General features: G+C 37.1%; 3 protein-coding genes across 3 annotated transcripts; 1 reads left to right on the forward strand and 2 right to left on the reverse strand.

Moving 5' to 3' along the window:
- Positions 1–389: 389 nt before the first annotated feature.
- Positions 390–1,180, forward strand: LOC132164472 (uncharacterized). Its single transcript, XM_059574989.2, has one exon. The coding sequence runs from the start codon at positions 485–487 to the stop codon at positions 1,007–1,009; it is 525 nt and encodes a 174-aa protein (XP_059430972.1). The 5' UTR covers positions 390–484; the 3' UTR covers positions 1,010–1,180.
- A 4,373-nt stretch (positions 1,181–5,553) lies between these two features.
- LOC132163908 (uncharacterized) lies at positions 5,554–6,358 on the reverse strand. Its single transcript, XM_059574284.2, has one exon. The coding sequence runs from the start codon at positions 6,330–6,332 to the stop codon at positions 5,658–5,660; it is 675 nt and encodes a 224-aa protein (XP_059430267.2). The 5' UTR covers positions 6,333–6,358; the 3' UTR covers positions 5,554–5,657.
- A 3,125-nt stretch (positions 6,359–9,483) lies between these two features.
- Positions 9,484–10,616, reverse strand: LOC148583992 (putative CCR4-associated factor 1 homolog 9). Its single transcript, XM_088519121.1, has one exon. It carries the CDS (start codon positions 10,427–10,429, stop codon positions 9,599–9,601), a length of 831 nt encoding a protein of 276 aa, XP_088375247.1. The 5' UTR covers positions 10,430–10,616; the 3' UTR covers positions 9,484–9,598.
- Between the last annotated feature and the right edge of the window lie 2,049 nt (positions 10,617–12,665).

The following is a 12,665-nucleotide window of genomic DNA, read 5'->3' on the forward strand; positions in this document are numbered from 1 at the left end:
AAAAAATAAATAATCTTATCATGAGAGTTGTTTCTCAGTATCACATGCCCAATCTCTAGTTGCCTGCTACGTTAACTCAAGTGTCTCTCAATTTCTTTTTTTAAAACTATATATTTTATTTCATCAATAAAAAAATAAAAATAAAAATAAAAAAACTTAATTAAAGTTTGATGTTTAATAATTTGAAAAAAAATAACTAATTAAATCAACTAAAATAACTTATTAGAGCTAAATTTAATTTAAACTTTGTTTGAGTATCTTCCTCTCAACTACATTTGAAAAAAATGACTCCTGCCCAAAACTACCCTTTTTTAACTTTTCTCTAAACAGAAGCCAATACTGAAAAGGACTTCTACCAAGAACACCTTATTCCTCGCAGCTCTCTCTCTCTCTCTCTGTGCAAATGGCTTCCATTTTCTCTCAAAACCGCTAGTTTAATTATAACTGCAAAAGCTTTCCAATTCTCTCTCTCTCTCTCTCTCTCATGTCTTCCAACAAGAAAAACCTCCTTAGAACCATTTTTACATCAAATGCAGGGTGTGGGTGTAGCAGGACAAAACCCGCAGATGTATTTCAGCCAACGGCGAAGCCAAAAATCATCGCCGACGAAAACCCAAATCCCTCCGGCTCCTCCTCAAGCTCCTGCGACAGGAATGGCGGCCTCTCAATCGACGAAGAAGATTTCACATCCACCACAATCTCCGAATCCGAAACCGACCCCAAGAGCTCAAAGATTCCCACGCCGTGCCAGAAAATCAGCGACAGCATCGCCGTGGAGAAGGATTCGAGTGACCCTTATCGAGATTTCCGGCAGTCGATGCTTCAGATGATATTAGAGAAAGAGATTTACTCGAAAGACGATCTCCGGGAGCTTCTTGATTGCTTTCTCCGGCTGAATTCGCCTTGCCACCATGACGTCATCATTAAGGCTTTCAAGGAGATCTGGGATGAGGTTCTCTCTGATAGGCTGATTCTGCTACAGAAACCGTCAAAACCATGTGAATCCTAGCTGTGGCAGACTGGCACGTGTGAGAGCCATGGGAGGTCATTGAATTCGCACGTGCAAGGAAGCTGCATGGGAAGGTAACCACTTCATTTAATTTAGTCATCAATAGAGATGGGATTTGATCAAATTTAAAGCATATATGGTAGCTAGCAGATGAACGATGTGTCTGCCTAGAAGGGATAATCTTTTTTTTTTTTTTTTTTTTTTCTCTTTAATTTTTTTTTATATATATATAATGTTTTTTTGGTCTGTATAGTAATCTGTATCATTTTATGTCATACAAATTCCTACATGAGCATGCATTAAGTAGTACTGAAGTGTGTAGTTTTAATGAGTTAGTGGTTGGGCTATCTTTGTTGCACTTTCTCTTACTTTCATGTGTAGTTTTGTTGATTACAGCTTGGTTCCAGAACTTTCTGTTCTTATTTAGATTATGCTTCCCCAGCAAGCAAGAGAGAGAGAGAGAGAGTGACATTTGTCTTAATGAAAAACGCTAATTGTACTTTCAAATACTTATTATATGATATGAAATTGAAAATTAACATCAAATTTTAAACGGGTTAATTTATATATTTCTCATAATGATTTTTAGTGCTACATTTCTTAATCTTTTGTACTAGTGGTTGACACAAATGGTCTATGTTATATAACAATAATATCTTACTGAAAAAGGCAAAATACTTGCCCTTACCTAACAAGGTCCCATAGGATATTATTCCTAGTTAAGTATTTTGAACCACTATTCATTAAGCAAAACAAGAGGAATCTTCGATCTCCCAAGAGGAACTTAAAACAAGATATTTTAATCCCAAGGGATAACACGTACAAGGGAGGAACTAGCATCTATAGTTTGAGGGGCAAAAGTACACAAAAAAAAAAAAAGAAAAAAAAAAAAAAATTGGGGCGGGGGCATATTCTAATTTAAAAGAAATTCTAAAGGCATTTTAAAAAAATTTTGGGGAAACATGCATGCGGCTTGAAGACCCCCCAAGCCCCCATGTAGTTCCGCCCCTACAATTAATCTACTTACCGGGTTGAATCTTCGATCTCCTCTTAATTTGGACTAAATTCACTTGTACAAAAAAGAAAGAAGAAGATATTTTTGATCCTTCAACAATTTTTTTTGTTGTAAATTTATCATTCAATAAAAATAAGAAGAGTTACAAAGAACAAAAAGTCCAAGAGAGGTGGGCTCTCCAATAACAAATCTAAACGAAAGAAAGAACGCCGAATTTGGAAACAACAAACATGAAATAGGTGTGTTAATGATCCCCAAATGGGTAAAAAATGTCTTGGTCCTTTATACCTTGAGCAAAAGCCAATGAATTGGTAGCATAAAGCAGTATAGACACCAAAATAGAGGAGGGTAGGTGCACGACACTCGCGACACTGTCCAATCCTACTCGAATGGGCAAAGACATGATCCTCAAGGGACCTTTCAACCTTACCCGAATCTCTATTAGGTAAAAATAACAATCCCCGAGAGGAGGTTGAGGAGGGGAGCTAGGCACTTGTGAACTTAGAACCAACACATTCTAAAAAAAAAGTCTCCTTCACATGATAAAAAAACTAGATCTAAGGAGACCATAACCCACAAATAACAAAAGAAGTACAAAAAATACAACAAAAAGACAACAAAAACCAACGGCAGCTAGCCACGGAGGATGGTTGAGATAGGCTACGAAGGAGGAATGTGGGTTGTCCACGGCATGCAAGCCATGTGCCGATGCGTGGAGGTCTGAAGGAGTCACTGAGGAAGTCATCGAGGAGCGGAGTGGCCAGTGGAGTCGATGGCGAGATGCGTTGGAGAGTTGCAGTGATAATGGAAAGCGGAGTCTTGCTTAAACGTGCAAGCCATGTGTCAGCGCATGGAGGCCACACTCTAGCGCATGGGGGTCCAATGGAGACACAAAGAACGACGCGTAGAGGCCTGAAGGAGTCACAGAGGAAGTCATCGAGGAGCAGAGTGGCCGTTGGCGACGATGGCGATGCGCCTTGGAGAGTGGCAGTGATAGTGGAAAGCGGACTCTCGCTTAAGTGTGCAAGCCATGTGTTAGCGTGTGGACGACAAGCTCCAATGCATGGGGGCCCGATGGAGACACAAAGAACGACGAGTGGAGGCCTAAAGGAGTCACAGAGGAAGTCAGTGAGGAGCGGAGTGGACGGTGGTGGCAATAGCGAGGTGCGTTGGAGAGTGGCAGTGATAGTGAAAAGCGGAGTCTCACTTAAGCATGCAAGCCATGTGTCAGCGCACGGAGGCTTGTTTGATCCTTCGCCATTTATACTATTAGCCATGTAGTGAAAACTGAATACTAAGAATTGGCTGGTGTGTAACATGCATGAGGTAATGACGACCTACACAAGCAAGTGCCTCCAAGGAGGCAAACATTGGCAAGCAAAACTAAAAGATTACATTAATAAAATCGTAAGGCCCAACTATAAAGTAATTAATGGGAGAATCTCATATATTCTTAAAGGAATTAACTTTAGATGTCGCTAATGACATAATCTCATAAACAAATGCATTCAAAATTTCTAAAATAATATCATAATTAACCCTAATAAGTCTAGAGTTAGCCGCCTTATGCTAACATAATATAAACTTAATACGGCTAGCCTAATATGAAAAGGCCGTAACATTCTCCCTCTCTCATCCAGTCGGTGCTTCCTCAAATCCATTCCTTGATTTGTTCGCTCATGGCACATATATACCGACAGTCAAAATAGGCCAGCAACCAAAAAATTTGGGCAAAGGTGGTATGGAGGGAGGGTTCAATCCAACCCGTTGCTCTTCAAGGCAATTCCTAGTGCTCGATAATGAAGCTCCATAACTCAGGTTGAATTCGGCTGAAAATATGTAGTCCTTCGCACCCATAAGGCCAACAAAAGCACGATGATTCCCGATAAAGGGGTTGAGGTTTGCTTGTATGAAGAAATGTTCCGAGCTCCGGCTCAACTAAAGCCAAAGTAGTATTCAAAATTGCACGAGTAAAGCTCAGGAAAAAGTTATAAAAAAAAAAATAATAATAAAAAAAATAAAAAAAGAAAGAAAGAAAGAAAGAAAGAAAACGGATAAGGTGTTGGGTCTCTTGGTGCATGCATGTGTTTCATTCCATGACACAGAGAGAGAGAGAAAGAGAGAGAGATTGTCAATCTATTAATAGTGGCGGAGCCAGACAATTGATATTGGGGTGCCATTAAAATTTTTTTGAGGGTGTAGAGTGGTAACTTGCATAACATAAGTAGGAGAGAAAATTTTTTTTTAAAAAAAAAAAATTCTTGGGGTACCGTGTGGAACTTGAGTAGAAAAATAGCAAAAAAATTAAAATTAAAATTAAAAGCTTTGGAGGTGCAGTGGCACCCCCAAAGCCTCAAGTGGCTCCGCCACTATCTATTAATAATATATTAATGACATAATAAATAATTAAAACATTTTATCTTCTGCGTAATATATATTGTGACAGAAGGCAGGCAACCTTCAACAATGAACGCACACCAAGCAAACCAAAACTTATCTTTTGTCACAGCAAACCCATTAATTGAAAACAACAGACTCCATCTTCTCGATCCTCTAATTATGATCATATATATATATATATTAAAAAACAAACTTAATTTACTGACCATTAAAAACTTTGATGGTCATGATGGCAGGATGGTATAAATTTCACATCTGATCAGATCATCAAGAAACCGATGTGGTAGACGTGAAAGCTCAATATAATTATAATAAGGCACTTAATGAAGGGCAAATGTTTTCTGTATTTTTATTTTCTTTTTCACCGCTACCGAAATTGTGAAAAAAAGTTACCGTTTTTAAGGTTTTCAAAGGTTGTAAATTATATATATATATATACAGTTGCTACTTTGAACAGTACCGTACGTCCATTGTTGTCGAATCTTGTACCTCCATTGATGTTGATGTGGTTTAAATAGTTGTATGTCCTGTTTGAACCATTCTCACTATTTACGTACGGAAGGGTTATCTAGACAAATGTTTTTTTTTAAACATTTCTTTTAATCACAATTTATTCTAAAAATTTAAACGAGGTAAATTTAATTATTTAATCAACACTTCAACAATAACGTGATGTGTCACCGCCATGCATAAGCTTTTCTTATGTGGCAAGCACCACATGGTAGCACTCCTCCTCCGCCTCTTTTTCTCTTCCAATCGCTCTAGGTTTATTGTAAATCTATTCAAGTGGCCGATATGGGCTAAGTTTGTGTGAGAAAATGTTGGCTTTTCGAGCATCAAATTGTGCAGAATTTCATAAATTACTATTTATTTGCATGTGACTTCAGTATTTGTTTGGCTTTTAAATATTAGTGTTGAATTGCTTTAATTTGCTTCTTTTCTCTAACATCTATTTTGTGTTTTGAGTTCTGTTTGTTGCATGCTCTCGGATTTGAAGCTCAATACATATGGCCATTGAAAAAAAAAAATTGTTAAAAAGAAAATAATATTTAATGAAAGTAAAGAAGATAATAGGAAATCTGTTAGGGTGTGTATTGATCAAAGATTAATTAGCATTTATTTTTACAAATTTGAGAGGAAAAGAGGTAGCTAGAAGTTTCCTTCTAATTTCATGGTCATTATAAATATATCCTTGACCAATACAATACATGGATGGATTGCTTATTAAACAATTCAACAATATTTTGGAGATTTTCCCTTCTCTGCACATGAAGGAATATTGCTTTCTACCTCAATCTCCCGCCAGTCTTTCGATTTTGATGATGAATCCGAAGCACTATAATAAAAAGAAGAAAAAGAAGAAGAAGAAGGAAGCCCAGCAAACACATCAATGAAGGCCTGGACTACAAATCCATGGTTTTTCTTCCTATTCATCTTCAAGTACCAAGCCAATAACTCCTCTAGGTACTCCCAGTCCTTTTTCCCTGCCCTCATCAACCCATAAGCCTCAATCATTTCCTCCATAGATTTCCTGAAATCAATATATGGATCATTGGATTCTATTGCTTCCACCACACACTCCTGGAATGAAAACCCTCTTGCTCCTATCAAAGAGCTCGTCTCCTCCGGATCAAAAAACAACCTCTTTGACGTCAGTGCCTTTACTGCCATCTCTACCAACTCGCCACCATTTTCATCCACGACTGCTGACAAAGACTTCGACAGTGATGAGCATGATGATGATGTCATGACAACGTTGGATAGAGCAGATCTGTGGCTCTTAAACATGTTGTCTTTGTATCGGAGTGATATGGATTTGAGGTGCTCAAAAGGTAGCCATTTCCATGAAGCAGCTTCTTTAGCTTTTCTTCTTCTGAAGATTGAAGGCAGCTTCATCCTCTTCACCATTGGGTCTGATCAATATGGCATGTCAACAATTTCCTAGCTGTGTTGCTTTTACATGAATGGATAGAAGTCGTATTTATATGGGTTTTTAGGGTCATTCATGTTGAGCATCTACCTGCAATTTGCATGATTAATTTCATGATTGCTTGTTTGGTCAGGAGAAATGGCAATTTTCAAAAAAAAATTTTTAAACGTCATGTGATCGATTCATTCTTTATTGCATGTCTATATGACTACTGACAACTGTCCAGTTCAAGAGGAGCTCCAGCTTACACGTACTCTTGAACTCCAACTTACACGTACGTGCTGTGTATAATATGTCACATTTAAAGAACATATATGACTATAGGGCCGTATATAAATGAGTCTGTTTGATATCCGCTTGGTTTAACTCGACCTCGATGCTGTACAAATCCGCTCGATTAGTAAACTCGACTTGCTCGAGAAAACTTGATAGGAGCTTGCAATCTCAACTTGTTTGCCCGACTAGTTAGGTCGTTCATATATATAGAGGTTGCTTTAAAATTTGGGCTTAAATTGTACTTGGATCATACATTAAAGAATTTAATAGCTTAGCTCGAACTCGAGTTGAGTTCGGCTCTGCTCGAATAGCATTTTCAACGAACTCGAGCTCACCCAAACTTTAAACGAGCGGAGCTTGAACACATATTTCATAGTTCGGCTTGAGCTTGAGCTCGGCTGGAATAAGCATAAACGAGCTAGTCTTAAAATCCTAAAGCTCGACTCGGCTCGGCTCAATTATAGTCCTGTCAATGGTACGTAGTTTTTCATTTTGGTACCAGTGTATTATTTCCTTGTTGGTTGTATTACTAACTGTAGGTGATTGATGAGGATATATGATTTCTGTTGTTAGTGCACATATGAGTCTTGTGTCTCATATTCAGAAATATATCTAAGTGAAGCTAAATTCATTAGCTTAAGCTTTTGAGTTAGAATGATGTCCAAATATGTATATAAATGTACTCTTGATGGAATCCTTGGACGATTTTCGTCCTAAATATTGATATCAGAGCTATGATTAGATTCTACTTAAAAATGTGTTTTGGTCTTTGACGTGTTTGGTTTGATGATTCCTTTTTAACTCTTGTTCGCGTGATACTCTTGCATTTGTAAAAGGATTCACAAGCGAGGGATAAATTGGTCAATGTGCAATAGACTCACATGTAATGGAAAATTTGTGTCCTATGTTGAGGAAAAAAAGAAAAAGAAAATAAGTAGTAGTTAATATACCTTAATGAATCTAAGCCTACTATCTTAAGCTTTTGAATTAAAATGATGTCGAAATATGTATATTAATGTATTCTCATAGACTATCCTAGGCAATTTTCTCCCTAACTGTTAGATCGGGCCTTTTATCACCTTATCTAAAAATAATTAGTGTGCCGTGAAAAAAATTAAAGCCTTTTATGGCATTCGAAATTTCACCTCGTAAGACATGTTTTAAGAGACCTCCAAGTGAACAGAACATCATTGTTGCACCCCAACACTGTAGTTTTCATGTGGAGAAGATTTTGAGTACGGTTGAATGAGTTTTCTTACGAGAGTGATTATGTGATACGACAGTTTTTATGAAGGCGATTGCATGATTGGAATCCGATGATGAGCTGTAAATTGCTCTACGGCGGCGATTTATATCCACACGATGAATCGCTGTACCACTGTGGCTCACTTTGTCCTTTTCATCCAGTACAGTGGTTGATCCACTACGGTAACGCATTTCCTCTTTTATAAGACTTGCAATTGGTTACAACCTGCTCCTTCCTAACTTCTCCTAACGCTACCTATCTTCTCCATTTAATGCAGGGTGCACGCCGTTTCCTGTATCTTCGTTTGTAATACCATTCTTTCTATTTCAAGTCGGCAGCACAGACACCAACAGTAGCGGGATTCAATAGTCTTAAGAAAATTTTTATGTAATTAGACATGTATTAAGCCTATTAGGGTATATGTTCGAATCCCGTAACAAAAATTCTCACACAAACTTAATTAGTATTAACCACTTTAAACCTCACTTATTATAATCATGCTCCGATAAAATAACCAAGTTTAGTTGCCCTAAAAAGAGCCATATTGGACAATTTCCAATGAGCTTCTCAGATTAAAATGGCTACTCATCCCCATGTATGCGAACATATTTCTCCCAACTCTCCTTTCATTTTCATTCATTTCTAGACTTCATAGACTCCGTCAGTCATCCATAGACATGCAATTTCCGGTGACTTTTTCTATTTTGCAAGTAGCCTATCTCCTAGCTCACTCATCTAAAAATAAGTGTTAGCAACCGGTGCCGTATGTGGGAAATAAACAGTTGGGCTAGACTAAAGGGGTAGCCCACTCTTTTTAGTAAAAGAAGGGGGACACAAGTTATTTATTTGAAAAATAATTGGTGTCAATATTTTACTCATATTTTTCTCATATTCTTCTACAAATTCAATATATCACTTATTAGATTTGTGACACCACATTAGTCCACAAATCTAATAGTTAATTTATAAGATAATATGAATATATATATATATATATATATAGATAAAATATTGACAATAATCATTTTTCTATATAGAAAACTATATGTGTTTTAATTCGATAGGTTTGTTCAGATTCAGTCAAAGCACACGTAGGCATGGAGTTGACTGCCAATGCTTACTAGGCCTCAAGGCAAGTCAATTTGCAGTGCCGTGAGTTTTTGTTAATTGTTTTCTTGTGGTTATTTAGTATAATCTTGAAATAAAGGTCATAATTCATATCCTAATATCTATATATTCACAACTTCTAACATAGATTTCAGCTTGGACTGAGTCTTGGTACAAGTCGACCAAATTTGAGTCCGTGACCAGCTGCTCATGGGTCTCCTTTTCAACCTTTTGACTAACACCAAATGTGGTAGTTCAAAAATAAATGATGCCATACCCTTTTTTATCATTTTCTTTTTTCTAATTAAAATGGCAGGAGAAATCAACAGTAAATATAAATAATTTACCTAACGTGACTATCATAATACCAATTGGTTGAGAGTTATAAAGAAAATGCCATCCCCAAAGGTCAAGAAGTATTTTAATCGGTTAAAATTATGCTTAATAAAATAAAAGTCACTAATTCGAATCTCCCCTTCCGTTATTATAACTCGACCCAACTCCATCGTGTCATCAATATTAGACTTGCTATATGACAATTAAATATACCAGATTTACCAAACAAATTTTTTTAATTGAATAAATAAATATAACAATTAATTAATATTTTCATCTCTAAAACACCTCTAAGCCATACAACACGCCGGCATGTTTTTCCGGCCCATCATTCACAAAATACACATCCCTCATCTTCTGAAACGCATGCCACGTCAGCAAGCTATCCGAACCGGCTTGGTGGCACTTCCCAACCGCCCTGTCCACGTCAAGTGTTCTAGCCACCCGGTCCAACCCACCGAACAAGCTCTTACAGAACCTCATCATGTGTTTCACGTCATAAACCCTGTTTCCGAAAAACACCCTCTGGATTTTCAGAAAATCCGCCAACCCATTCGGCAGGCTCCGGCGCGTGAGGATCTTCACCAGGTACCCGAAGTCGTACGCGCTGTGGAACGTGACCCAACTCACCGAGTCATTGCAAACGAGTCCCGAAGACATCATCAACTCCGCGAACCGGGCCGAGTCGACCCCCTCCTCCCGGTTCCTCTCGAAGTCGATCCCCTGCCGTCTCAGCAAATCGATCGAGTCGGGAGCGTGGGGATCACGCGCCACGTCGAAATCGCGGAAGTTGAACTCCCAGATGAACCGGTTTTCACTTCCGAGATCGGGAAGGTTACCGTTGGCGTCGGAGAGGGTCAGACCCACCTGGATGAGGTTCAAAACGTCGACGTTGGTCTTCAAAACCCGGTAGTGATCGGACGGCCGGAGCTGGCCGTAGTATGGCTTTCCCGGGTCCACAGCCGGACGGAAAACCAGCCCAGGAAACTCGGTGTCCATGGAAATGTAGGAGTAGGTGTCGATGACGTCCCTGATGAGCTCGAATTCGGATTCCAAATTACCCGCCCAGACCTCCCGGATCTTAATCGGTTTCAGATCGTCAACAGTCATAGTTGAGTACACTCCGTCGTCACGGTCTTGGATCTTGAAAAGCTTTGTTTGTAGACTCCGTCTGGAAAGAAGACCGAGATGGTCTTTTTTTTTTGTTTGTTTTTTTTAGTTGTTGTTGGTGTGTTGGGTTGTGGCGTTGAGGGGTGCGTTATATATGAAAATGGTGGAGACTGGAGAAGTTGCCGGGAAGGGACGTGAGAAGATAGAGAGAGAGTGAGTTGAAGGGGGTGGGGTGGGGTCCAGGAGTGTCCAGGTTCAACGCGTTTTGCAAATGCTTTTGACCGAAGGAAGTAACGGATCAGAGACTCGGTCCACGTTGGCCTCCTCTAACTCCATTAATTTATTTTAATAGTTAATTTTGGGTTTTTGAGGCTTTGTGCACGTTTTATAATATATTTCTCGAATCATTGAATGAATGATATGCCACTCCACTTCTCCGTGTAGGTGCAGTGCGGCCGGAGTCTTGGTCAACAGGTTGAGATGGCGCAAACAAGACGGTAGACTAGAAACCAACGCGAAGACTTTCCTTTCTTTTTTTATTTATTAATATCTTTCCAAATTACAAAAAAAAAATTATAACGTCTTTTAGATGACAAAATTATTCTTAATGATGACAGCCCAATGAGTAACAATTATAAATAAACACGGTAACCTGAGAGTGAGAGGTCATCCTTTATTATTATTATTATTATTATTATTAATCTTACACTTTTCGTGTGTTTTTTTTTTTCTTCTCATTTAGAAGCCTACCAAAAGTTTTGGAAACTACGACTGAAGTTACCTGGAATTGATATTTTACTCGCAATTTAAAGCTATTTCTAATAAATAAATAAATAAAAGAAAGCAAGACATTAAAGGGCCAAAAAATAGCAAATTAGCTCAGTTTTGCAGTAGAATTTTTGGCTTTGCATTTATTACTTTTCTTTAACAAATATGAGGGAAAAAAAAAAAGAAAAAAAAAAAAAAGAAAACCCAAAATGAAAAGCAAACAAAACATAATGACAGGAGTTTTTATTCAAAATATTCTTCAAAGAGTTCTCAAGGGTCAACATTTTATTCAAAAAATAAAAAAAAAAACCCAAAATAAGATACTTCATTCCTTTCTTAAAAAAAAAAAAAAAAAAAAAAAAATTCTATTTTGAATTTTGTTTATCATTTTTTTTATATATATATTGTATATAAAGAGAAAATAATTATCCTGCCATTATATTTTATTATTTGAATTCACCTCTCCAACTGAACAAAAATTTTCTCTAAATCAGTTTGAAAAAAATATCTTTCAACTCATTTAAAATCGTGCAAAGTGTTTATAAACATTTTAAATACACATTAAATTCTTAACATCATGTTTACTAATTTAAACTAAATTTAATGTATATTTTAAATGTTTATACACACTTAACACTATTTTAAATAGGTTGAAAAATATTTCTTTCAAACTGATTTGAAATTTTTTTTTTTCCATATTTTACTATTTGAAAAGAAATGAGAGTACATCAACATTCTTCTGTTTAGTAGACAACCGGAGGCCAAGGGGGATCCATGCACATGAAAGGACATGTCTGCGAAGATCATGCACATGAAAGCCGAGTTACAATTAAAGAATATTCTACTTTTTAAAAAATTTAGTTAAAGAATATTTGTAATAAAGTAATCTGGATAATCGGACAGAAAAGCGTATCAAAGCAAAGAATACGTTATTAATTAATTAAGCAAAGCTAGGCTAGGAAGATTGTAGGAAGGTCACCTTTACCCGTCTGATAGCGTGCTGCAGGCTGCGGCCGAGCCAGAAAAGGTTAAAAAGAAAAAGATAAAACAGTAGTTAGGCTCACTCTACTTGTGTCCCTTCTTTATTATTTTATTATTTTACTCTAATTTCCCGTGGAAAATGCTTCTAATCTTAGTTTAGGAGTGCTAATAAGTGTTCGACTTCACGTGCTCATTCTTTAATTATCATCATTCGATGAAATAATAAATAAAACACTAAGCATTAGGTACTTTTATTACCATGTTAAGAAGTAAGCACTATTAATGCTAGGTACTATTTTTTGATTCTCCTAAAATATTTTTAAAGTTGATGTGACTTTTAAAATCACCATTAAATTTTATATGAATCATGCTTGAATTTTGATCTAATGGTATTTTGAAATTAAGCCACGTCAGCTTTAAGATAATTTTAGGAGGATAAAAAAATGGTACCTAGCATTACTCTAAAACCGAACACTTTAAAGTATGT

This window comes from Corylus avellana, chromosome 8 (genome assembly GCF_965113065.1).
Source record: "Corylus avellana chromosome 8, dhCorAvel1.hap1.2, whole genome shotgun sequence".
Taxonomy (NCBI): Eukaryota; Viridiplantae; Streptophyta; class Magnoliopsida; order Fagales; family Betulaceae; genus Corylus; species Corylus avellana.

Bases quoted from the DNA above. Each gene is read 5' to 3' on its own strand.
- LOC132164472 (XM_059574989.2), top strand. From the start codon at position 485: ATGTCTTCCAACAAGAAAAACCTCCTTAGAACCATTTTTACATCAAAT.
- LOC132163908 (XM_059574284.2), bottom strand. From the start codon at position 6,332: ATGGTGAAGAGGATGAAGCTGCCTTCAATCTTCAGAAGAAGAAAAGCT.
- LOC148583992 (XM_088519121.1), bottom strand. From the start codon at position 10,429: ATGACTGTTGACGATCTGAAACCGATTAAGATCCGGGAGGTCTGGGCG.